We start from the raw sequence: 27,624 nt of genomic DNA, 5'->3' as shown, positions 1-27,624 counted from the left end.
ATTGTTCATAGAGGTCGACAAAAAATAGTTAACTGATGCCCAGTACTGGCAGTTGTGTTGTTCTTTAGATAGTTTAGGCTCAGCCTTGCTGGTTCAGAGTCACGACCCTGTGTCGTTTTTCCCACAATAATAAACACAGCAGGAAAAAAAGCAGGCAATTACACAGCAGGCAGAAGTGAGGCTTCATAAAATGAGTGCGGCAACAGGCACATGCCATTTCCAAGAGAATGCTAAGAAATGCAACTTCATAATAGGTAAACTCAGGAGGAAGTTGAGGTTACTCGTCCAGAAGCAGCCATGCGTCCTGCTGGCAGTAGCTGACTCTTTCCCTGCCAGCAAGTCAAGAACATTCCCGTCAGCACAAGGTCAAGTACATACTTAAACAGGATTGACACTGGAGACATTAAGCACACAGAGTAGCTTGCCTTGGTTAAATTGCTTTAATATTTACAGTAAAATGTCTAAAGACAGACATGAGCATTACAATAACCATTTTTTCTTTACAAACATTCTTATACAGTGGGTGTTGACGGAATAGTGACAGGTATAAGGTTTTAGTGCACAAAGGATGCTCTGTTGAACTCAGTCACACTGTCTACAGTACACCCATTATTCAATACTGAACGGCTTCTGTTATAACAGCTACACCATTGATAGAAAACATTTTACAGATAAACTGTGCAAGCAGTTATTAGCTTCTTTGACATTGGTCCTTGTGTCTTCTTCCTCTGAAGCTGATTAGTTACAGTGATCAATGGCACTGCCTAGTCATTGCATCTGAAAACTCCTGCCTTAGTTAAATGGGGCGATCAACCTGTGCGTTCAAGAGCCCCTGCTAGTAAACGTGTAAACAAACATGTTGTGCTTTTGAAATAGCTCAGACCTTCAGTCACAGTCATCTGCAGGAAACGCTTCCCCTGGCCACTTGTAAATATTACATTTAAGAAATCTAGCAAAATCATACTTTTGATTTGTTACATCACACTCATACCTTGTGTTATTTATTATTCTCCTGACTTTCGGCCAGAGGTTCCTACAACACGTGGGCAAAGTAAAGGGGAGTCTCCGATGAATAAGGAGGTTAAAACATATATGTATGACCCTCCCTCACCCCCAAACCAGTAACTATTCCTTAACAATGCTGTAAAAAAAAGCAATCCATTTTTACAAAATGTTTGCGAAAATAAACCTTTCAGATACCTAAACATGCGCCTTCCACAAAACCTATAATCTACCCTAACCCCTAAAATAAGCCACAAAATATATGAAATCAGGAGAGGTGATGTTCGAGGTGGAGGTGGGGCTTTCTGCTGTCGACCACACATATAATGTAAACAGTCTCGTATTGGCAGAGAGGGGGACATTTGCTAAACATGAATCAAAACAAAGAGGGGCTTCAGCTTTCCATCTCCAGAGGTTGGGCTGAGTCTTTGTAGATGTAACACCACTCAGAATTTACTGAACTTTGTTTAGAGGAAGAAAGATGTTCGCACAATAACACATCACTAACACCTGCATAGGGAATAACCCAGTACTTGAGTCAGGATCTAAAGGTGAATACCTATGTCAAAGACAAAACATGAAAGGAAAAGAGCAAAATGGGGAGGAAGTGATGCAACAGATGGAAGAGAGCATGGCGCGAGTGACGGTTAGGCTAATCAAACAAACCTTTTTTTTTCCAATCGTAGTAATGATCTGAACCCAGGTACTACAATTCTCTTTCCTAATTTATTTTATTTCCAGTGATACCTTGTATCACCTACAGCCACTATTACAGTTCACAAAGTGAACTCAGAAAGTGTTTTAAAAACACAGCAGATAAGAGAGGCTGAATTGAAAAATGTGACTAATTGTGTCTCGAAAAACCCATTTCGGCATTTTTTAAGGGGGAGTTTCACACCATGTCATTTATACATAAGAGTCCTCCAGCCCCAGATATGAACTAAGTGTCTGGAATCCTATGGCGGTCTCCAAATTCATTATTCTAAATCTTGTGTGGAGGCTTTCTTGAAAATAACCAGCTGCTTCATATAAGAAATATTTAAGGTATCAAATCACAAAAACGGCCTGGAAAATGATGGGCGGTGAAACTAATGCATGGGGCGCCTAACACTGATTACTCCAAGGTAGCTTGGCGCTACATGGATCATCCTCTACATATTAAATCTGTTCCTTCACTGAGGCAGTGTGATGTCAGATGTCAAAGATTTAAGGTTCAGAGTGGGCCCAAGGCACTAAAACCTGATGGCATTATCCATTATCCTGATTTAGGGAATAACCCTCGGCTAAATACTGAGGGTCAGATGTACAAAGCTTTTTAAGCTCACAAACAGCCGGATTCTGCAAATTGGGGTGTTTGCGACCTGGAAAAAGCATTTTAAATGTACATAGCCCTATTTGCAACTAAGTAAGCTATTACTGAATCGTAAATTGGGTTTGCGAGTTGCTATTAGGAAGGGGCGTGCCAAGGGCGTCCATTCCTAATAGCCAGTCGCACTGGTATGTACGAATGTTTTTACTGGGAATGTGGTCTTCAAGTTGGTGGTAAAATATTTGCAAACTCGAAGGGGTTCCCAAGGGACCCCTTTGTGAATGTGGGCGCCAACATTTTTTTAAGAGCAGGCAGTTGTCCCACTGACCACTGCCTGCTCTTAAAAAATTAAAAGGTCACTTTTAATTTTTTTAATGCATCCCATTTTCCTTTAAAGAAAATGGACTACATTTAAACAAAATACTGCTTCATTTAAAAAGCAGTCACAGAAATGGTGGTCTGCCGACCCCAGCAGGCCACCATCCCTGTGATCGCTAAGCATTTCCAATGGGTTGCAAATAGCGACCTGTCTCATGAATAATATTGAGGCAGGTCCCTAGTGACCCATTGTGAATCGCACACAGAGTAAAGCACTATTTTTACAGAGCTGTTTGCGATTTCCTAATTACGAATCGCAAAAATTAGCTATTAGGAAATCGCAAATGGAAGTCTATGTACATATGGCCCTGAGTGACTGTGTTTCCCTCCAGTCACACATCATGGCACGGGCCAGTCTTTTATAAACCTGGACAAAAACCTGCTGTGAACGCTGTATTGGGTGTGAATATGTTTGCTGTCTATAGAGAACCAGCAACACTGTGCCACTTATTGGCAGTATAGCAGCCAGGCAAACCATCACAAAATTAAATAAGCAGTAAATTCTGTTAACTACGATCACTAACTATTCAGTTGAAAATACACTACAATCCCTCTTTTGCTTTCCCCTGACCCAAGAAACCAGAACTAGCATCCATTCATCAGAGAAATACAAAGGAATGAGCCATTTAAAAAATCCAGTAGCAAGAGGAAAACGACAGAAAGCGTAAAGGGGGTATTGTGACATGTAAACAGATCTGCAGCAAAAGGAATTCACTAGGCCTCAAATAATGGGCCCTCGTCATAGGAATGAAAACATTTCCGCTTTATAGCTCCTTTCGCTCCAGGGATTACGTTTTATCAAAAGACAAGCACTGGTTACTCTGCACTGTGGCATTGTACTGGTATGCCTAACCCTGAAGGACCAGAACATCTTTTGTAGCGCATGAAGGGAGTGGGAGCAGGGAAGAAAGTTGCAGATCCACTACGTTACGCACTGCACTGGCAGCTTCCCCATATCTCCATCTGTTTTTCTTATTCTATGACAATAACAGGATACAGAAAGAGAGACAGAAACTGTGCCGTTTATGTGGAAGGAGTCTGGAGGACTACCAGTGCAATAGCCGATAGCGAACATAATAAGTAACTTACAGGCAAGCTCAGTCTTTCTTGCTCCAGACTCACTGGGAAATGATAACTCTGAAGTATTAAAAGGTGAACAGCGACCTTGAGAGAAGTAGTGGTAACCTATCCTTAGGCCTCTCATGTCTGGGCATTTGTTCAGGAACTACCATGTACACACATGCACAACATGTGTGGAGTAACACACATTGTCCTGCACGTGCTGTCCAAGAGCACATGACTTTAACCCCTTCGATGCTCATGACAGAACGGTTCCGTCATGAGCATCGGTCGAGCTGTGCTCATGACGGAACCGTTCCGTCATGACCACGCTCGTTTTCATTAGGGCCCAGCACCGGCGGTAAATCTGCACTGCACGGATGAGGTTAAAAAGCATGAGATGTGGCGATGCTCCCAGGTGTAATACTGATGCCATCTTGATTGGAAAGGCCAGCAACTTTTTAACATTCTAGAATTTAAGGCACCAAGGAATGGGTAAGCAAACCCATAGAGGCCAGCCTTCCATAAAAGGAGGTAGTATGAGTGACGAAAAGTCAATATGCAAAAACAGATATCTAGAATTCTGTGCAAGCAGAAATTAGGAAACCTGCTAAAATGAAAACAATGCAGAGTCCTTCCTGCACTAAACTAGAAGGATTTCAGACAAGAGTGAGGCTCAGTTTCCTGGCCGTTACGTAAATACGACAAAACCTGGAAGCCAACGGTTAAAATCTTGTGATCCAGCAGTAAAATAACCAAACAGAGGTCACAAATTCGAAGAGACATCTGCACTATAGTAAAATACAGAAGTGTGCAAGCAAAACTCTTTAACCTTAATTTCTGCAGACCCGTATCATAACGCAACAGAGAAAGCAGGATTTCATGCTTAACCAGGTGCACAACCAAAGAAAGTTCATTGCCTACAGTGCAGGAGCAGGAAGATTTGTTAGCCAAAGGTAAGCGGAATCCCATCCACTTGCCCTTGACGTGATGCTTGATATATCTCCTCCTACCTGCTTGCATCTCTTTCACACAGGACAGCCTAAAATGACCAGTGTTAAAGCACGCAGTACCAGGTGCCTGGCCTCAGAATTTAAGAGCCTGGGTACAAGTCAATGACATTGAACAGCAGATCAAACCTGTTTGTAAGAGAGTAGTGGCATGAGTTGCCCTTTTGATACTACTGGGAAATCCATACAGAAAAAACAAATAATCTGGTTGGGAGGTCTGTGAAAATAGAGAACAACTTCCCTGAATCCATTGTGGCCGCCTCTTCTTCTCTGCCTTCACATCCTGTCTATTCTGGATGACCAGAAAACCAAATAGGGTGCATCACTGAAGAACGAGTTGTCTAACGACTGAAAAAGGTGTAGCTGAGCAAGAAGTCACAAAGAATGCTTGGGCCCAAGACACTGCAGGCACAAACAATCCATCAAAAGCAGATCTTAAAACTACTTATCCTAAACAACAGCGGAGGCATTTAACAAGGAAGCTACCTTATTCTTTTCAAATTAAGGGAAAAAGTAAATGGTATGGTGTGGGAGGACCACATGCATTAGACACATAGGCCCAGTCAACCGAAGCAGAAGAGTAATGAGGTGTTCTTGCACATGAAAGTTATTTGGTGTCAAGCCTCCAGGAATAGTCACTCTTTGCTATGCAAAAGATGTTCCAGTACCTAGCTTCTGTAGACTGGACATTCTACAAATTTGGTAGTAGCGGAATTGGACGCACCAGTGAAAGAGAGAAATTGAATTGGTTCTCAAAATGGAAACAACAGTAAAAGATTTATAAAATATATTAAAAAGTCATTTAAAATGTTTTTAACCTTAAACAAGTGCCAGTCATTCTTAATGCCAAGTTCCCAATTGGAGCAATTTTCAAGTTCTATTAACAGTCTTTTCGATTAGATCGAATTGGTGATTTCCAGACTTGTGCTGTTCTACTAGCGCATGTGGTTCCACAGTATTCATTTAGCCCTATCCTTAGATGGCACTTTGGCTGCTTCAGAGCACCAGGGCTAGGTCAATTCTCATAGAGTAAACAAGCAGTATAACTTCATTCATATCTTTTATCACATCCAAGCACACACAGACCTAGGAGGAGAGAACATCAGCTTGTTTTCTCCCTCGAAAATCCAATCACCCCACCCCTCAAAATCGTCAGGCACTTTGATAAGATTTGGACCATGTTTCTAGTTTGAATTCAGTATGTCCTCTTCATATCTTTAGATTCCAGCTTCCTGTGCATCGACCCTAGTTCATCCAGTATGATGTTTTACTTTACTGGTAGTTTCATTCACTTAACAGACAAAGTTTGATTTCCCAGAAAACAAAACCTAATTTCTGAAATTAGACTAGACAGCATTGCGGGGCATCGCTAGGCTCTCATTCTGCTGGATGCCATTCCGTAGTAATCTGCAATGTTGTCTTGTATCTCAGCAAGTTGAGGGGTCTGTGCTCTTTATATTCCATCGCTTTAATTAGCTAATTAAATTCAGCACCTAAAGATTGATTCTCACTGATACCCTGAAGAAATCTGATAGGGATTACTGTGTCTAGACTTATAATAGGGAAGCACCTTCTGAAAAGTTTATAGTGGGGCAAACCATTTGATAGCAGCACTAGAAGTCAGGAAAGGACCAGTCCAGATGATGACATGCTTCTCCTTTCAACTGCAAGCTAGCTTTGTGCGTGTGAGAAGACGGCAGACACAGAGGTCCAAAATCAGCAGCAAGCGAAGGGCAAACAGGAACATGAAGAGAGGACTTCCTCCTCCAAGAAGCAATCCGATTTGTACAGAGCTGAGAAAACTCAGCAAGTAAACTCGCCTTTCTTTGAGTAGCCTTTACTGGAAGAATCCTAGGATGTATTCTCCGATTCCAATAAAGTAGACTCCTTGTGCTATGCCAAAGAGGGGTGCAATGACAAGGGCACGGCAGACAGCGCCTTTCATGAAGGCAGAAGGGCCCTCATTCCTCCAAATCTTTCTGCAACACACACAAAAAGAAACATATAAACAGGCGGTTTGAAATTACAAATGTTTAGGTCTGATTTTATCAGTACAATAACTCAATTGCCTCTTAACGATCAATGAGGTAAAAATTGTATGTGAAGAGCAGGAAGAACAATTTACTTACCTCTGGTAACACACTTTCCGGTGTATACTAGTCTATTTAAATGCTGATTCCTCACTTCAGAATGCTCCCCACGTATCAGACTAAATCTAGAAAACTTTTCTTCAGCAGTGCTCTTGCAGGCCGCTAGATGGCATCGTGAAGCACCACGTTGGCTCCATACAGCCCCGGATATGACGATGCTGATCCGCATATTAGTGCCACCCCTGCATTCTGACATGTTTTCTGCGCCATCAGAACCGGCGGATACAACACATGTTGGTAACAGTGTTGTGTGCTAAATACTAACTTAGCACCTTTCTAGATATTAAAAATAGCCCACACCACAGAACGGGGAGATGGGAGGGCAGCGAGGAATCTGTGGTTAGATAGATTATCCACCAGAAAGAGCATTACCAAAGGGTAAGCAACTTATTCTCAGCTCGATATTTCGGGTATCTCAGATTTCAGTAAAGCTGAAGTAGCAGCAAATAAACCGAACACATTACTAGTCAGTATTAACTCTGACTGGGTCAGACACTGACAAGGATTTTAAACAAACCTCTGGTGCTTAAACTGAAAGTTTTCTTTATTTTGAAAATCCGGGCCGAAGCCGAATCGCTTCCGCTTTAGATTCCACCCGCCCATCAGTGACATCAGCGCCACTTGGCAAGCTAACATCACAAAACTCTCCAAGGCAGTGAGGAAGGGGCAGGTAAGTTGCTTCCACTTCTTTGACATCTCACACAACCACGCCCACCCACTGATTTTGTGAGCATACCTCTGCCTTCTACATAGGACATAATATTTCAGAAGGAAGGTTTTAGACAGTTAACAGAGATGGCATCTCAGTGGTTGACTGCTGCCCAGGACGTAAAGTAAAGGTGGACAGCTCTGAGGCAGGACATGATACTGAGACAGCATCAGAGGGAGAGAGGATAATGGAGCAGAATCTGGAAGCGATTTTCGGTAGAATTTCATCTGATGATGACTCGTCTTCTATTGATTCTGAGGAACATGATTATTGCAGTCCTGCTGTCTCTTCACACGCACAGTCTGTATAGCACAGAGAATTAGCAGGATAGCCCAATCCAAATAGAAGGCAGGTACAAGACCAAGCACAGAGTGCTCTCTGAGCAGCCCCCAATTTAGTTCAGCCCCCAATTATCCCATTTACTCCACACACTGGACCCAAGTCAATACTGGTATTTGTTTTGCCTATTGACTACATCCATCTCCTTCTGGATGTTGACTTCCTTGAGGAAATTGTGAACCATACAAATTTACGTGCCAAATTGTTTCTGAAAGAGCATGGAGGCACTCTTCAGTCTCATTTTAGGGCACACCGGTGGATTCCCACTTCCCATGGGGAGTTAAAAAAAAATTCTGGGCCTTACGCTCAACATTAGAAAAGTGAACAAACAAGCATACAGTCCTACTAGTCTACTCGCATGGGTTGGGCAACACCCACCTTCGCACAGGTTACTGGAAGAGAAAGGTTTTTGATTTTGCAGCATTTGTTGCTTTTCAATGATAATTCTGCAGCAATGCCCTAGGACCATCCAGACCATGACAGGTTGTTCAAAATTCAGTTTGTTGTGGAACATTGGTCTGTCAGGTTTCCAGGGATGTATACTCCTGGAAAGAATAAAGTGGCTGATGAGTCCTTGATCTTGTATAAAGGGCGACTGCGGTTCAAGCAGTATTTACCAAGCGAAAGAGCTAGCTATGGCATTAAGCTGTGGAAGAGCTCTATTGGTTACGTATACAGCCTGAGAGTATATACAGGGAAGGACTCTGCTATAAATCCTGCAGGTTGCCCTTCACACTAGGAATTATTACAAAGATTATACAGGATCTTGTCCATTCACTCAATCATAAAGTTTACAACCTTTAAAGTGGTAGACTTCTATACAGGAGTCAATCTATTAGTGAGCTGTACAAAGCTGGCACTGTGGCATGTGGTACAGTTCGATGTCGCCATTAAGTTAAGGGTTCCAACAGGAGCTTGTCTTTTAGAAAGTTCTACGAGCCTAGAGCACTGCGTTGCATTCCACCAAACTGCTGGTGGTCACATTTTCCGAAAGGCAGGATGTATATGTGCTCACTAAAATCACGATGAGAGCACTTTCCAGTTATGGTTTGGGGTCAGTTGGCAGAAGTTCACAAGCCAAACTGTAATCTTGATTACAAGAAATACATGGGTGTGGTGGGCGAGTACGACCTGGCACTTCAGCCATAAATGAGACGTAAAAGTTGTACATGATATAGGAAGTTGTTTACCCATCTGATCCTGGGCATATGTTGTTAATCACAGACCACCACAGGAAGACCAATGTTTTTTCTTGACATTCAGTGGGCCATAGCTGAAAGTCTTACCGCTGCAGAAGCAGTAGCATCTATTTCTGATGTGAAAGGCATTGTAAGACTACAGGATCAACACTTTGCCAACCATGTTCCTGCAACAGACAGAAAGAGTCAACCATGTCGTTGATGCACAGTTTGCTCTAAGAAAGGAAAGAGGCAGGAGAGGCGGTATTACTGTTCCCTGTGCCCATCTCAGCATGGCCTAGGTTTTCCTTGCTTCAGGTTGTTCCATACACAAGTGAAGTTCTGGGAAACTGACTGAAGTGCAGCTGTCATACTGATATGGCTGTGCACATACCTTCCCAAGCCACTACTTCATAAGGCAATCAGTCTTTTAAATTGTTCCCTCTAGATGGGAAAATCTTTACAACGGGGTATTGCTTATTGCTTCACTTGCCACCTTCAATCTCCGTCAGAAAGTTGCTGAGGGCATGTTTGCCGAATGACAAGTGCATTACTGTCATTGCACTTCACATTATGGAGGACAGAACATGCAGCACGTTTTCAAGGAATACCCTGCACTTCAAAACTTAAACCCCTTAGTACTTTTGGAAGTGCTCTTTAGGCAACTTAGGGTGGTCTTCCCCAGCATGTTTAGCTTAGTTTCAAAGGAATGTAGGCCAAGTCCTAAAGGCATTGTTGACCACCCCCAACCTAAATCCCCAAACTGGAAAGAGTTGGATTTAGCACAGTGAGTGTGCATAAGGCGCATAAAAGACATCTTCCTGATAATCAGAGGCAGTTGTTTTAAGCCAATAAGTGGCAGGAGCCAAATGTCCCTCACTACCCCATTGCAGTATCCACCCTAATTGTATCATGCTTATTAGTTTTATAACTAACATTATTATTACTACTTTATAGCATCCGTACACACGATTAAGCCTATTCATTTTATGACTAACATTAGCTCTATACAGCCCTGCATCTTGGATGAGATATTCTAATTTGGGGGTGCAATGGACAGTAGAATCTTCTAATGCTTAAACTAAATGCAACTGGCATCTTTAATGAAAGCTTGCCTCAGATCTACACAGCTACTATCTAAGGTCAAATAACTGTGCTTTACCATTGGAATATAATGCAAGCTTCTCCAAGTGCGGCTCCCAGGGGCACCATCCAACTATGACCCTTGCTACTGATTTATTTTTATTTATTTTTAGAGTTTTCTATAGCGCGAACTTGAACCGATTAGGTTATCAGAGCGCTTTACATAGCACCAGTTCCGTTACATGTTATCACAGCAGTTTACATAGCATCAGTTACGTTACACATTTCAGGAACTTGAACCGATTAGGTTATCACAGCGCTTTACATAGCACCCGTTCCGTTACATGTTATCAAAGCACTTTACATAGAGTCAGTTACGTTACACATTTCAGGAGCGCATTTCTTTTGTTCTAGTGAGTAGGGTTATCTCTTCACACGGGGAAGGGATACATCTGGCTATATTGCTGATAAATGCTCAACCTTTGTTTGAGTCCATGGAGGTGTGTTGGTTCAAGTACACTATTCCTAACATCCCACACGCCCACGTAGGATTCAACAGAAACATATACATTTTTCCTTATCTGAATCTTAATGAAAAATTCAGAAAAGCTAGGATTTCTTACCTAGCACAATCAACAATTCCATTGTAAGTATCTTCTCCAGTGCCTTTCTTCAGAGTCTGAATGCGGGTTTTCAAAACTAAAAGAAAAGCCATAACTCGAGTCAGAAACCTGCAGTCAACTTCACATGAACATTTAGGATTGTTTAATTGGAACCAATTTGACCAATTGTTACTGCCATAAACCAGAATTGCATACATAAAGTACAAGTTACAAGCTACCGGACAGAAACATTGCAGACTTTTTTATAAACCTTACAACTAACATTTTCCCACTTGCATCAACCTTTTTCCCCTATGTTGCTGTGAGCAGGGGAGCACCCAAGCCTCTCTCCTGCTACGTATACTATATACACAAAACCTTGCAATAGTCTTAGAGCTCCACACAATCCTACACCATGCTTATATCCTATCTAGCCGCACACAATCCTGAAGAAAAAAACTAAACATACCCATCTGTACTGTTCTGCTTTGCTTTATTTAGGTTAAAGTGGTTTATTTCTAGATTTTCAGAATACCACCACTTCTGCCATTAATAAGGAATCCAATTTCACCTTGTGTTTTTTATTTTCTAGCTTCTTTAGTTTACAGAAACACTCTCCTCTGTCAAAACACCTTATTGAATGCAAGATTGTTTGCATTTCTTCTTGAGGTCTCTTCCTGGAATGTTGAGCTATACAGCGCAAATATCAGATAATACAACATGGGTCTTTACTCCACATGCCTTTACTACGGGGGAATTAGGATGCATGTACTTTTACTACTTGTTGTAATACCATGCAGGGTTTTACAATGAATTCCTACACACACACACACATATATTTCATCCAAAGAATTTGGGCACTCCAGGACTAGGGAACAAATTTCTTTAATTATCCAAAAGGTGGGAGCAAAACATAATGCCACCGCATTTCAACCTTATGGTTTTGGTCATGGCAAAGAAGTCATTTTCATTGTCACATTATATACTTTCTTCACTTTTGCTTGTTATAGTGCATTGTGGGATTTGCAGTACACATATTAAAAACAATATATTTGTGTATAATCACCCACTAAAAAGACAAGCATTTGCAATGCAATAGGTCTCGCATTAGGAAAATTTGAGCTATTGGTATTGTAAATTACACATTTTTTATTTATGTGTTGGTTTTGAAAATAGCGAAATTAATAGCTTTGTCATTTACAATGCCAATACTGTTAACTTTTGCAAATGTGACACCTATAGCATTTGTAATGCAACATGTTTTGTATTTATGTGACTTAGATGTATTGGTATTACAAATAACAATGGCTTTGAATTTTTTTAAATAATTGATACTTAAATAAAATGTATTGTAATTTATAATGGCAATAGCTTAAACTTTTGTAAATAACTTTTGTGAAGATTATGTTCAGTGTATTTTATTGTGACGAAAATCCAAGAACAGAAGTGAAATATTAACATCTTTTTATGACATTTGTAATAAAGCTTGAAACATTGAGAGAACATATTTGAACCAGTTGTTGTTGAATGGTTGCACAGATTGATGCTGTGGTGGCGCTGAGTGATGTTGTGGGGGCGACGAGTGATGCTGAGGCGTTCAGTGATGCTGTGGTAGCGCATAGTGATGTTGTGGTGCCCCTGAGTGATGCTGTGGTGGTGCTGAGTGATAGATAGTGAGTGCGATAGATAGTGTGAGGGCGGATGTGGCGGTGGACTGGTGGTGGATGTGGTGGTGGTGGACATGGTGGTGGTGGACGTGGTGGTTGTGGACATGGTGAAGGATGTGGTGGTGGAGGAGGTGGACATGGTGGTGGAGGTGGACATGGTGGAGGAGGTGGTGGTGGTGGACATGATGGTGGTGGATGTGGTGGTGGTGGATGTGGTGGACATGGATGTGGTGGACATGGTGGTGGTGGACGTGGTGAATGTGGTGGTGGACATGGTGGTGGTGGATGTGGTGGTGATAGTGGTGGTGGACGTGGTGGAGGTGGACATGGTGGTGGATGTGGTGGTGGTGGGTGTGGTGGACATGGTGGTTGTGAACATGGTGATGAACGTGGTGGTGGAGGAGGTGGTGGTGGTCATGATGGTGGTGGATGTGGTGGTGGACGTGGTGGATATGGTGGTGGTGGACATGGTGGTGGTGGTGGACATGATGGTGATAGTGGTGGTGGGCTTGGTGGGGGTGTTGGTGGAGGTGGTGTTGGTGGATGTGGTGGTGGTGGACGTGGTGGACATGGTGGTGGTGGACGTGGTGGTGGTTGGTGTGGGAGGGTTAAAATCTGAAGCACTCCAGAGGCGATGAGAATCGCTTTTACAGAAATTCAATGAGACAGGTATAATCTTTCAAAGATATCCGTAGTTTAGTCGTGGATTTATTTTTCCGAATTACTTCATATGAAACGTAAATGTTCAATCCTTGTAAATACAGTCCGATTAAATCATAGGACAGTTCATCACATGTGTTGATGCTAATTAGACTTTGAAACAAGCAAAAGCTCTTCATCAGGGGTAATTTTCTGGGAAGTAAAACAAATGAAATACGTGTCTGAATCCAAGAAAACATTCAACTGTAGCAAAATGCTACGTCTGGGGTGAAGGAAACAAAACTACAGCAGTAAAAGACTCTAGGAGAAGGTGCAGAGTAGGGCGCCCCGTTTTGCGCGAAGCGTGTGGGTGAAAATACTGGATCTAAAAATACCTGAGTGAATTCACGTGTTCCGAGGCATTTATGTGCGGAAAACAGGAGAAAAAGAAATGTGCTTAGGACACACAAACGTGAGGGTTAAGAACTTGAATGGATCTGTGACACTAATCAGTGAGTGAGCTCTCAAAACAAAGAGAATGAATCTTGCTGAAAAATCAAATGTGTGTTTAGATGTGTGACACGGACAAAAAAAAAATGACCCATGGACGTGGAAACAAGCATTATTAAAATGTAGCCTAGCCTAACAAGAAACAGCGCGGCAATCGGTGCAAGTGATGCCGCACATTGAACCTGCTGGTTACCGAGTTAATTACGGGTGACCGAAAGTGATCGGTGAAAACACAGTGCTCTGAACAAGTGAATATGTAAGAGTTAGCGCGGTTAAAAAGTTCAGAGAAAAATGGCCGTCGGGCATACCTTAGTGCTTGAAGCTCACATTGCCGAAGCCAACCATGTTGGTGTTCAGTAAACGCCTAAGGGAGTGAAGTTAGCGGTGTGGTGACTGCAAGAAGTACTCCAAGACCCGGAATGCAGCCCCGGGGTCACAAGAAGTAGAAAACAGACAACGCGCTGCCGCGGCGTCTAAGAAGAAAGTGAGAGCTGTGGGGAAATGTTAAGAGCATAAACGCGGCCATGAAATGGGAGCCGCAAGCGTGGAAATTTTTTTTTGACACAAAAGAATGCATGTGCCACGAGCGCTGTGAGGGAGCTAGGCAAGCATGCCAGCATTCACGAGCAGATGGTCCTGTTTACCTATGGACGTGGAAACAAGCATTAGTAAAATGTAACCTAGCCTAACAAGAAACAGCGCGGCAATCAGTGCAAGTGATGTCGCACATTAAACCTGCTGGTTACCGAGTTAAATACGGGTGAACGAAATTGATCGGTGAAAACGCAGTGCTCTGAACAAGTGAATATGTAAGAGTTAGCGCGGTTAACAAGTTTTGAAAAGGGCCTTCCACCACGCAGCTGCATTTTTAGTATTGTTGGAACAGTTTGAGCTAGAAACAAAAAATATTGTTGTTAAAATATGCAGACGATGTTGTAAATGCGGAAAATCTATAATTATGCGAAAATCAGGCGACCGCACAATGGTATAATTCCCGTAGCCTTGCTTTTAGCCTACATGTATCATTCGGGCAAGTTCAGCGGACTTAGGGACACATACTTTCCCAGAAAGATACTACGGCTCGTGCTAGAAACAAAAACTTAACAGAAATATTGAAAGTATACTCAGTATATTATACTACAGTATACTAATTATAATGGTATACCACATGAACAGGAGAACAGTAATGGAATTAGTAATACGAATAATGACCATAATAAAACAGTACGCAGCACAGCTCTGCTATGCACACTAATGGCGGCACGGCGCTGTAAACATCTCAACATAGAACTCAATTGTAACTTTGAAAGTAACTCGCATCACGAGTAACTCGCATCACGGTGACAGTGACAACAGGAATAACGCCGACACTCACAATAATCACATTAATAGGTATCATACAGTGTGTAGTGATGCGGTGCTTATATTCAATAACCAGTTTAGGCCGAGCCGTGGTGATATGTTATGTGCAAGGGAGTTATTGGGAGGAGGGGGGGGGGGGGGGGGCGGGAGTGTGTGCAGGAGGAAAGGGACAACCTGAGAGGAGAGAGGCAAGATAACGGACAGAGCCCGACTGTTGTGCTCAATAATAAGACAGAACTTGAAAAACGGGCTTGTGGGAAAGGAGGAAAAGTAGAAGGTTGGAAGGGAAAGGAAAATGCACCGGGGAGGTGAAAAAAGCAACAAAAGGGAAAGAAGCGAAGAGAGCGAGAGAGTACATATAGAAGGGAAGGAAAACCTCGAAGACTTTGGATAAAAGGTGAACGACAGAGAAGGAAGGAGGTGAGGAAATGCACTGGGAGTGAAGGAAACAGTGGGAGGAAGGAAGGAAACTGCGAAAGGCGGAGTCAAGCTAGGAGGTGAGAAAAGAGAACGAGGTGAAAAGACGAGTGAGAGAATAATCTAGAAATAAGGAAACAACCAAAGACAGAGAGAAGGAAGGGGGTTGAGTAGAGTGGGGGAAAGGGCAAGAAGGGCTGGGGTGAAAGGCCAACGCGAGAGAGGGGCGGGAGGTAAGAGATGAGTGAAGAGAGAAAGTAGGGCTCGCAGAACAGAGGGTGGTAGAAGGAAGTTTCCAGAGGAAAAGATATTAGGAATGGCAGGAGGTGAGAGAAAAGAGACCTTGGTAGAAGGAGGGAATATGGGAAAGAGGAGCTCAGTGGAAGTCGGGGAAATTAGGGTAGATTGGGGTAGGTAAAACTATGGAAAGACGGAAAAGGATGAGGGAAATGGGGGGCAAGGAATGAGCATGTGAATGAAAGAAGAGTGTGTAAAGAGTTAGCAGGGTGAAGGAGTAGAGAGGGGAAGAAAGAGTGATGGAAGTAAATCAGGAAATGAAGGAACCAGTTATGGATTTAATATCACAATTGGATGTATGAATTGAAGCCTATAGTGCTGGTGGGTTGTAGCGCCTTGATGCCTGGAAAGGGCTTGAACTATTAAAAAGTGAAGAGACAGCTTGTGAAAGGCAAGGGCGTCCGAGAGGTAGAATGCGAGAGAGCCATGGCACGAACTTCAGGATGTTAGGGAAACAAGCTCTCGGCATTGCTGGGTGGGCGGGGGAGCAGCAGCCTGTGGTGTGAGAGACAAATGTTGGTGTGCGAGGCTTCCTTTCAAGTTGGGTGGGGGAGCAGGGGAGCCAGCAAGTGGGTGGGAATAGCTCTCTGCATTGCTGGGTGGGCGGGGAGCAGCAGCCTGTGGTGTGAGAGACAAATGTTGGAGTGCGAGGCTTCCTTTCAAGTCGGGTGGGGGAGCAGGGGAGCCAGCAAGTGGGAGGGAATGACTGAGGCCAAGCGCGCGCTGGTGAAGCGTCACGCTTCAATACTTAACATGCATTGTGAGAAATCTGCTTGTTTAAGAGAGTTTGGTCACATGTAATAGGTTCAGAGCAATAAATTGCTCGACCTAAAAACGGTGGAGCGGGAGTAAGACTAGCAGGGGTGAGAGAGTTTTGTGAAGTAAAACATTGGAAATGCAAGCCCTCTAATTAACAGAAACAATACAGCTTTTTACACATATGCATGCTATTTGTAAACACCTGTGAAGTACTTACTTGTGGCTCCAAGAACACTGACGTCAAGCCACGCAGCTACTTTGAAGTTATTGGTTTCTTTGTGCCCGTGAAGCACACGATTTTAAGAATACCTGCAAAGTACTTTGGTGTGGCCTTAACACCAAGCCAAGGTGGCACAGCTTTCCTAGCCCCTATCACAGTTACGTTGGAAGATAAAACCTGAACTACATTAATGTCCCTAAGCAGCAGGGAGTCACAGCTGCACAGGGAAAAACAGGTGCAGGCTCATAATAATAATGATGAAATATAAAATCTGTGCTTACAGTGTGCGCTACAGTACAGTTTGTAGCAGAGAAGTGTGCCACACTGAGGAGAGCGCTCGCTGCGATTGCTCTACCAAGGCTTGTGTGCACTAACATTGACATTTGGGCAAAATACATGGCGTTGCTTTGGGCCTGATAATGGTGTTGCTTTGGGCCTGGTAATGGCAGTGCTTTGGGCCTAATATTTAAAGGCCATTGCGGTTGCCAGGTTTGTTCATCGTATTGGGCTTCCTGAAAAAAAGCGAGGAATGCTGGCTCTGCTGGTATCATAGGAAGAGAGCAGCCTCGGCAGGGTCACCAAAGGAGTAAATAAAGGACCATTTACAGCTTCGGGTTGGGGAGGGAAGACTTAGCTTGCTGCGCCGGTAAAATATATGGAGCCCGCTTAATTACTTTTTGATTCCAGTGGGCTGGTTTTTACTTATCGACCTGGACAAGATGAAAGGCTATACTGGCTCCTTCGGTATTGAATCATGTGACGCGCAGATGCACTAGCATTCTAGCAGCATGTACAGTAACTCTAAAGTATCCTAGCATATAAGATACGGCTGGATGAAGTGTACGCATCTAACATGGGGCAGCTTCAGATATCTGCACCAATAGCTATTTTATGGGGAAAGACGGGCATTTTACAGCATATGCGAATAAATATTTACAAAATAAAAACAAACAACAAATAAAAGTGTTAAAACCCAAAATAATAGACAATAAAAATATGTGCATTTAAGAGCCCAGGAGTGAGTGACTGCCCAGGGCATTCTTCACACCGCTACCACACAAGAGGGCGGGTGCATTTAAAGGGGAGCTGCATGTTTTGGGACAACTCAAGCACAACCGAGCTAAGGAAGCACAGAGCTATTTGTCGTGCAGCAGTCTCTGCATAACCTTGATCCAAAGCAAAGGGTATGTAGTCACTGTTTTCTGCCGGCTTGTGGCACTGATGTGAGAGTAAATTCACACAATGTTTATACTTTAAAAACCTGTGAAGTACTTAGCTGCGGCTCCAGAAAGACGGACACAAAGCCACGGAGCTACTTTGAGGTGATTTGTATTTTGTGTGCATATAAAGCATACAATTTCAAGAGCAACTGGGTGCAGCTTTAACACCAAGCAGCAAGTTTAAATGTAATCTCTTAAAAGACGACCAGCACACACTAAACAGCTCTAATAAAAAAAGTGTGTGTTTTGGCCAGAATGCAACTGATTGGCAAGGGCTGTAACTTTTTGCATTTCATGAACATCACCCGCTTAGCAAAATACAAAAAGAGCATAGCATAAAAATAAAATGTAATTCAAAATAATAATACCAAGCGGACCAAAACTAGGTAACATCTGGAAATATATATAAATGATAACCCGATATTCACACAGTTGGTAGGGGGAAAACCTTTTACAGTCTTTACGCATTGCACTGAACATTAAAACTGATTGCTTTTGCTGGCGAGAAAGTGTTGCTTACAGTTGTTAAATATAAGTTATAATTACAATAAAATTAAGAAAAAGACACATATAGCAATCTCAAATTTTGGCAGCTATAGGCAGACAATTTTGAACAAAAGCGCCTCCTGAGTTGGGCTTATCTCGAGGAAGTGCATTCCTCAAAGGCTCTGTAAAAACTAGCTGAAACGCGAGAACAAGCCCCCAGTAACAACAGGGTATTTATGGGCTGTTACCAGAGCTATTATATACATTAAACCAGGAAAAATTGCACAAAACAAAAAAATATATAAACACACACACACTGATTTGCAGCAAGCAAAATAACCTACAAAGTTACATGCAGATTTAATGGTTAAAAAGAAACAACGCGATTAAGATGGCACATCCTTTTTAGCCCCGGTCACAAAGTAATGTTGGCGAATAAAACGTGAACTAGGTGAAAGTTCCCCTTAGCAGCAGACAATAACAGCTACACAGGGAAATAGAGGATATATAAAATATGTGCATGGATCGCACGTTCTACCTAGGTGCTCTAGGCACTTTAGTGCGTTGAGGAAAGATACAAGGTCCGTAAAAAAAGCTACGAAGGTTCTGGTGTTATTGTAAGGTGGATGAGAGTTATACTTCCCTTACTGCAGCGGTTCTAGGGGCCTATGTTCAAGTTCAAGTTCAGGCATTTATATAGCGCATGGCTCACCCAAAGGGTCTCAAGGCGCTTGGGGACGGGGTTGCTTATTTGTCGAATAGCCAGGTTTTAAGTTGTTTTCTGAAGGAGGTGTGGTTTTGAGTGAGGCGGAGGTGAGTGGGGAGTGAGTTCCAGGTCTTGGCAGCAAGGAAGGAGAAGGATCTGCCACCCATGGTGGATTTTCGAATGCGCGGGACTGCGGCGAGGGCTTGATTGGACGATCTTAGTTGGCGGGTGGGTTTGTAGAAGGACAGTCGAGTGTTGAGGCATTCGGGTCCTAGATTGTAGAGGGCCTTGTGTGCGTCGGTGAGAAGGCGGAATGTAATTCTTTTGTTGACGGGAAGCCAGTGGAGGTCTTTTAGGTGTCCGGTGATGTGATCTTGGCGAGGGATGTCTAATATGAGTCTCGCTGATGCGTTTCGCATGTGTTGGAGTTTTTTCTGTAATTTTGTTGTGATTCCGGCGTATAGTGTGTTCCCATAATCCAGTCGACTCGTGACCAGTGCGTGGGTGACAGTCTTTCTTGTCTCTAGGGGGACCCAGCGGAAGGTCTTTTTGAGAATGCGAAGTACGTTGAAGCAGGAGGATGAGACTGCGTTGACTTGTTTGGCCATCGAGAGAGAGGAGTCTAGGATGAAGCCAAGGTTACATGCATGGTCTGTGGGTGTGGGTGCTGTGCCCAGAGCGGAAGGCCACCAAGAGTCGTCCCAGGCAGAGGGGGAGGATCCTAGGATGAGCACCTCTGTTTTGTCTGAGTCGAGTTTTAGGCGGCTCTGTTTCATCCATTCGGCTACTTCTTTCATGCCTTCGAGAAGATTGGTTTTGGCGGTGCTAGGGTCTTTGGTGAGAGAGAGGATTAACTGGGTGTCATCGGCGTGAGAGATGATGTTAAGGTTGTGTTGACGCGCGATAGATGCTAGTGGGCTCATGTAAACATTGAAGAGGGTGGGACTGAGTGAAGATCCTTGTGGTACGCCACAGATGACTTCAGTGGCCTCTGAAATGAATGGGGGAAGTCGGACTCTTTGAGTTCTTCCAGCGAGGAATGAGATGATCCAGTCCAAGGCTTTTCCTTGTATGCCAATGTTACTGAGGCGTTGTATAAGGGTGCTGTGGCAGACTGCGTCGAAAGCAGCGGAGAGGTCGAGTAGAATGAGGGCCACTGTTTCTCCGTTGTCCAGTAGTATTCGGATGTCGTCAGTCGCTGCAATGAGGGCAGTTTTGGTGCTGTGTTTGGCTCGAAACCCTGATTGAGATGGATCGAGGGAGTTGTTGGATTCGAGGAAGGCGGCGAGCTGGCTGTTGACGGCTTTCTCGAGGACTTTGGTCGGGAATGGTAGAAGGGAAATGGGTCGGTAGTTTGTAAGTTCCGAGGGGTCTGCTGTGGGTTTCTTCAGAAGGGCGCTAAGTTCGGCGTGTTTCCAGCTTTCTGGAAAGGTGGCGGAGTTGAATGAGCGGTTGATGACATCACGGACATGGGGTGCGATGATGGAGTCTGCTTTGTTGAAGATGTGGTGGGGGCAGGGGTCGGTTGGCGAGCCAGAGTGGATTGAGTTCATTAGGCGGATGGTGTCTTCAGTGGTGATTGGGTTCCAGGCGCTAAGGTTGTTAGTTGGTGGAGTAGGGTCAGAGGGGGGTGGGGAGGGTTGATCGCTGGGAGTATTCTCGAAGCTGTTGTGGATGTCGGCAATTTTGTTGTAGAAGAAGGAGGATAACGCATCGCAGAGGTCTTGGGAGGGAGTGATATCGTTAGATGCTGAGGCGGGGTTGGTGAATTCTTTGACGATGTTGAAAAGTTCCTTGCTGTTATGAGAGTTGTTGTCGAGACGATCCTTGAATGCTGATTTCTTGGCGGATCAAATCAGTTGGTGGTGATTGCGGGTGGCTGCCTTGAGGCTGGTCATGTTGTCGGTGGTTGGGTTTTTTCTCCATGTTTTCTCCAGGGAGCGACATAGCTTCTTGGATTTTTTAAGGTCATCGTTAAACCATGGAGCCTTTTTGCTGGCTGATTTGATCTGGTGTTTTTTCAGGGGTGCTAATTCGTCAGCACTGTGGGAGATCCATTGCTTGAGATTGGTGGCCGCTTGGTTTGGGTCCAATGAGAGGGTGGGAGGGTTTTGGTTGAGTGATGTGAGGAGTTGGTCGGAGGTGATTTTGTTCCAGTTTCTCCGAGGAATAGGTTGTAGGCGGTTGTGGGTCAGGGTGGTTTTGTAGCTGAAGTGAACACAACTATGGTCCGTCCAGTGGAGAGCTGTGGTGTGATCGAAGGAGATGTACTTGCTGGAGGTGAAGATAGTTTCGAGCGTGTGTCCGGCTACATGAGTGGAGGTGTCAACAAGTTGTTGGAGTCCAAGATTGGCCAGGTTGTCCAGAAGAGTGGTGGTGTTCCTGTCGTGTTTGTTTTCGAGGTGGTAGTTGAGGTCTCCTAAAAGAATGTAGTTCTCGGAGGCGAGGGCATGTGGGCTGACGAAGTCAGTGATGTCATCGCTGAATTGAGTACGGGTACCTGGCGGCCTGTAGATGAGGGTGCCTCTAAGTGTGGTCCTAGGGTCGGTTTGGATCTGAAAGTGGAGATGTTCGGCGGTTGCAATATTATCGTCAGAGCTGGTCGTGATTTTGATGGTGTTCCTATGGATGATGGCGATGCCTCCTCCTGTTTGATTGGAGCGGTCTTTTCGGATAATATTGCAAGCGTCCGGTATGGCTATGGCGATGTCGGGTGCTGATGATGTGTTCATCCATGTTTCTGTGAGGAAGGCGATGTCCGGTGACGCAGTGTCGAGTAGGTCCCATAGTTCAGTTGCGTGTCTGTGGACCGAGCGGGTGTTAAGCAGGATGCACTTCAGGCGGTTGGAATCGGAGCTGTGGTTGGAGGAAGTGGATTTGGTGAGGGTCCTGGAGCAGTAGAACTTGCAGGAGAGGCAGGCGAATGGGCCGAGGGTACGTCCTGGGATGGCTACGCAGCATTGAGGTTTGAGTCCGGGGTTGAGGGCGTGAAGAGTTGTGGCATCAAATGCGACTCTAGTGGGTTGGGTGCGGCGAGGACCAGGGGGTATGGCGCTGGGCGCGGTCCAGGCGTGGACGGGCGTAGACGGGCTTACCTTTGGCGCACCTTCGGCGCGCATGGGGCGCGACCGCTGCGCGTGACCGCTGCGTGTCAATTGCTCTACCATAAGTAGATAGTGGAGGGGGCGGGGCGAGGGATGGTCAGCTGGGAGGCGGGATGCGGGGTGGAGCTACAGGCTGGGACGGCACAACAACAACAAGATGGTAGCAAAAGCGGAAGCAAGGACAACGAGGTTGGGGTGGGCAGAGTCGCCGGTACAGTCAGGCAGATGTGATCTAATTAATTAAAAAGAAGCCAGCAAATATGCAACTAGCGAAACGATTTAACAATACAAGCACACAAAACGATTATACAATTCTAGGGCAGACAACGATATTACTATTCAAGCGCAGGCACACTGATAGCGTAGCACTAACGTTTGGCTGGATTACAAGTACAAGTCAAGCGCAGGCACAAGCTACGATACGACAGGAGGCTTGTGTGAAAGCGATGGAGCGTGGGGGGAGCGACCGCTGCAGATGGAGGCAGGACGGTCACAGCGCTTCCTTGGGGGATGCGATCCTATACTCTATTGTGGGAGGGATGGTCAGCTGGGAGGCGGGATACGGGGTGGAGCTGCAGGCTGGGACGGCACAACAACAAGATGGCAGCAAAAGCGGAAGCAATGACAACGAGGTTGGGGTGGGCAGAGTCGCCGGTACAGTCAGGCAGATGTGATCTAATTAATTAAAAAGAAGCCAGCAAATATGAAACTAGCGTAACGATTTAACAATACAAGCGCACAAAACGATTATACAATTCTAGGGCAGACAACGATATTACTATTCAAGCCCAGGCACACTGATAGCGTAGCGCTAACGTTTGGCTGGATTACAAGTACAAGTCAAGCGCAGGCACAAGCTACGATACCACAGGAGGCTTGTTGTGAAAGCGATGGAGCGTGGGGGGAGCGACCGCTGCAGATGGAGGCAGGTCTTAGTGGCACCATTAAAGTATAGTGTACACGGGTCAGTCATTAAACCACAAAAAAGCAGAAACTGATCCCAAAGACTGTTCCAACTATAACTGCTGTTCTTATAGTAAAATACCGCACTGGCAGGGTTCAAGGTGCCCGGTGCCACTGCACCAACGCTAGGTACGCCCTTGCTCTGCAGTCCTGGCAGCCGTCTCTTCGGTAGCGTAAATGGCGTCTATTTTAAGAGAACATGGGAATCTTCAGGTCGCGCACTTTCAGTAAAACGCAGTCGGTTCTCGAGCTGCTCTGGGTCCGTGGCGGGGTGAGATGCGCCTGGGGCCTACTCGAGGACGGACCTTGCCCTGGCGCTGAAGGAATGTAGCCGGCCTTGAGAGGCACTTCGCAGTGAGATTTTTTTCCATTTCTCGCAGAGAACAGGCTGGGCTGGGCAAAGTCTGCAAATAAAGCGCCCTCTCGCATCCCTGTGAATTTCGCCTTCCCTGTGTGAGTGGGCTGGGCGCCAAGAGGCGCTCCCAGCTGTCCTCTTTACTCTTTTACTTCCCGAGACAGGAGGCAGCTGCAGGGATTTCTGTTCCCGCTGTTCAGGTCCACCTTAGGCACGGCCATGAGTGATTTGCCGACCTCACTAGAGGAGAGCAGCGCGCCCCCAGGAGGTGAGTGTGTGCGCGTGCCCGTGTGCTAGTCCCAGTGAAAGGGTCCGTCAGTGAATGCCGTGACGTCACTACCATTCTCAAAGCCCACACTCTGACAGTGTGGAGATCTGCCTGATGTCAATGGGCGTCGGCTGATGAGGATGTATTGATTGGGTGAAGAGGACAGAATGCGATAATAAATTCAACAAGAGGAACAAGCCGTGAGCGTGCACTCTCCCGAACTTCCGCTGTCGGGATGTGCACGCTCACGGCTGTAGTGGGGCGGGACATGCACTTCTATGCACTGATCATGATCTATTTGTGTGTCACTTTGGTAGTCAGTTCAATATTACTTTCTAATCACTTCAGTCATGAGACAGTTTTCTAAAGATGATAGCCTTAGTGGCTTGTCGTCGGTATGAACAATATAATCATTATCAGTCATATATCCTTATTTTTTTTGTGAAAAAAACAAGCAATTTAATCAAACAAATTGAGTGCAATACCTCCAACCATTCATTTAAAATATTTTTATTGGCATTTATAATCATATATAAAACATTCACACGGAGAAATGCAAGATATAGTATCTAACAAGCACAGTATATATAGTATCTATCTGTTCGGGCAGTAGCTTTAAGTTAGGTATATTCCATGCAATACAGAGAAAGGCAGTGCAGAAAACAAGTTACTTACCTGTAACTTTGGTTCCCCAGTATTGGTAACTTTCATAGATTCCCATAGCTTGTATCATTCCCCGTCGTCGGAATGGGAGCCTCGGTAAATAAAAAATACCATAGCAGTAGGTACATAAGCGAAAGAAAGGCCTAGGCCTCATCTCATTTTGTAGCATAGCCACCTCTTTTTGTAAAAGAGACCAAAAACCTGCAACAACCATTCAGATTAGCCTCACCCCATAGAAACTTCCTAAGAGAACCTCAGAGCCTCAGATTTTCATAGCCGTTGTGTAACGAACAAGTTACTTACCTTCGGTAATGCTTTTTCTGGTAGATACAGTATCTGCCTGTGGATTCCTCACCTTATGAATATCCCCCTGTGTCAGCAACGTTCAGAAAATTATTTTGTAGCACGCCGGCGTGGACGACGTCATAGGAGCACGGCATCGCGCGCGACTCCGACTGACGTCACCGACTCCTTATTAGGCCTACGTCGGCGTGATGACATCAGTGCCGCCCTTTTTTCCGTGCCTTCGAGGCACCCGGACGGACCAATGACAGTAGATATACACATATACAGTATACATAGTACATACAATTAAAAATTACACACACAGTGCGTAGCCAAGGTATGAAAAACCCACTATATATATATATATATATATATATATATATATATATATATATATATATATATATATAAATATAAATATACATAAAATACGTAAATACAGGTATAGACGAGTGGACAACAGGGAGGCGGGTGGGTCAGTAAGGAATCCACAGACAGATACTGTATCTACCAGAAAAAGCGTTACCGAAGGTAAGTAACATAGATAGATACATCTGCCAGTGGATTCCTCACCTTGTGAATAGAGTCCCACAGCAGTCCCCACTCCCGGAGGAGGGTGTCCACTCTCCTATACCAGAAAATCCTGGAGGACAGAGCGCTCAACGTAGCCATCCCTCCTCACCTCGGCATTTAAGTAGAAATGCTACGCGAAAGTGTGGAGGGAGGCCCAAGTCGCGGCTCTGCAAATATCCTCGACAGGTACACCTCTAGTCAAAGCAGATGTGGAAGACTTTGCTCTGGTAGAATGAGCTTTTATACCCTCAGGAGGTTCCTTACCAGCCAGGGCATAGCAGATCTTGATGGATAGAATTATCCATCTCGAAAGCGTGACCTTGTGCACAGCTCTTCCTTTTCTGCAACCAGCGAATCCAACAAACAGCTGGTCATCAAGTCGATAGTCCTTAGTCCTATCAAGATAAAAGCTCACTGCCCTCTTACGGTCCAAACGGTGAAGCCGTTCCTCCTCCTTGTGAGGGGGAGGATAGACGGTAGGAAGGGTGATGGACTGCCCCAGATGGAAGGGAGTTACCACCTAAGGCAGAAAAGCAGCCCTGGTCCTAAGAACCATTGGTTCAGCATGAATGGTTAAGAATGGGGGCTTTGAACTAAGAGCTTGAAGCTCACTTACCCTCCTTGCAGAGGTAATTGCAACCAGGAAGACTGTCTTAAAAGACAACAACCTCAAGGGACAATTATGCAGAGGTTTGAAAGGAGAACCCATTAGATAAGTAAGCACCAGATTCAAGTCCCATTGAGGCACAATAAAGGGAGTTGGCAGAAACTTATTTGTAAGCCCCTTCAGAACTCTCAAAACAATAGGAGATTTAAACAAGGACGGCTGATCCGGCAGGCAGAGAAAAGCCGACAACGCAGAACGATAGCCCTTAACTGTTGCCACAGCAAACCCTTGCCGCGCCAAAGAAAGTGCTAAAAGAAGTATATCTGACAAACGAGCCCTCAAAGGATCGATGGACTTCTCTCCGCACCAAACAACAAATTTGGACCATCTATAAGAATAAATGGATTTAGTGGAGTCACACTTGGCTGAGAAAATGACATCCACCACAATCGTGCGGGAGAGAAAGGAATTCAGGATGCCCCGTTCAATCTCCAGGCATGAAGGTGTAAGGTCTGGAGGTGGGGGTGTAAAACCTGCTCCTCCATCTGTGAGAGGAGATCTGCCCTGTGAGGGAGACGGAGCGGCGGGCACAAGGAGAGGTGGAGAAGATCTGTGTACCACACCCTTCTTGGCCAATCCGGGGCGATCAACATAACTTGGGCCCGGTCTTGGCAAATCTTCCTCAGAACTCGATAATCAAGGGTATGGGAGGAAACGCGTAAAGGAGTCTTGAGTCCCAACTCAACTGAAACGCGTCCCCCAAAGCTCCCTGCATCAGATACTGGAGACTGCAGAACAAAGGGCAGTGAGCATTCTCGCGAATGGCGAACAGGTCCACCTGAGGAGTTCCCCACGTCCGAAAGACGTGACGAACTACCTCCAGATGGAGCCTCCACTCGTGGTCGGCTGAGAACTGCCGACTGAGACTGTCTGCACGCACGTTCAGAACTCCGGCCAGATGATTTGCCATCAGACAAATCTGATGGCCCTGAACCCAGGACCAGAGACGCAGAGCCTCTCTGCAGAGACACTGCGACCCTACTCCTCCCGGTTTGTTGACATACCACATCGCGGTAGTGTGTCCGTCAGGACTTGAACCGACCGACCGCGAAGGGAAGGGAGGAAGACCTTGAGTGCCAAAAGTATCGCCCGCAATTCCAGAAGGTTGATGTGAAGCAACCTTTCCTCTGGAGACCAAAGACCCTTAAACTCCAGATCCCCCAGATGAGCACCCCACCATAGAGTGGATACATCCGTTATCACTGTGGCCACAGCTGGAGGCAGTTGAAAGGGCTTTCCTTGAGACAGGTTGCCTTCCACTCCCCACCAAGTCAGATCCGCTGCAGTTTCTCTGGAGATCCTCACAGACTCCCTGAAATCACCGTTGTGTTGATACCACTGCGTACGGAGGCACCACTGGAGTGCCCTCATGTGCCAGCGTGCATTGTTGACCAACAGAATGCAGGAAGCCATCAGACTGAGCAGGCGAAGGACCTTCAGGACTGGAACGACCGCTCCATTGTGAAATAAAGGAATAATTTCCTGTATGTCGTGAATCCTTTGAGGTGGAGGGAATGCACGACTATGACGCCGATGACACTCAACTTTACCTCAAGCTACAATCCCCGGAAGACATCAAGCTTCTGAACTCCACACTCAGAAACACCCAATTATGGTTGGCCGATAATCACCTCAAACTAAATG

At 45.0% G+C, this 27,624-nt stretch overlaps 1 protein-coding gene across 1 annotated transcript in view; it reads right to left on the bottom strand.

Annotated features, from left to right (window-relative positions):
- Positions 1 to 425: 425 nt before the first annotated feature.
- Positions 426 to 27,624, bottom strand: part of SLC25A18 (solute carrier family 25 member 18) — a 239,063-nt gene continuing 211,864 nt past the window's right edge. Inside the window, exons 9-10 of the mRNA XM_086952896.1 lie at positions 10,841 to 10,916; positions 426 to 6,737 (exon numbers count right to left, since the gene is read on the bottom strand). Of these exons, the coding sequence (XP_086809022.1) occupies positions 6,596 to 6,737; positions 10,841 to 10,916 (218 nt within the window). The 3' untranslated portion in view covers positions 426 to 6,595. The remainder of the gene's footprint in view (positions 6,738 to 10,840; positions 10,917 to 27,624) is intronic.

This window comes from Lissotriton vulgaris, chromosome 1_2 (assembly GCF_964263255.1).
Source record: "Lissotriton vulgaris chromosome 1_2, aLisVul1.2, whole genome shotgun sequence".
Lineage (NCBI taxonomy): Eukaryota > Metazoa > Chordata > Amphibia > Caudata > Salamandridae > Lissotriton > Lissotriton vulgaris.
This window is presented reverse-complemented; position numbering and strand designations above follow the sequence as displayed.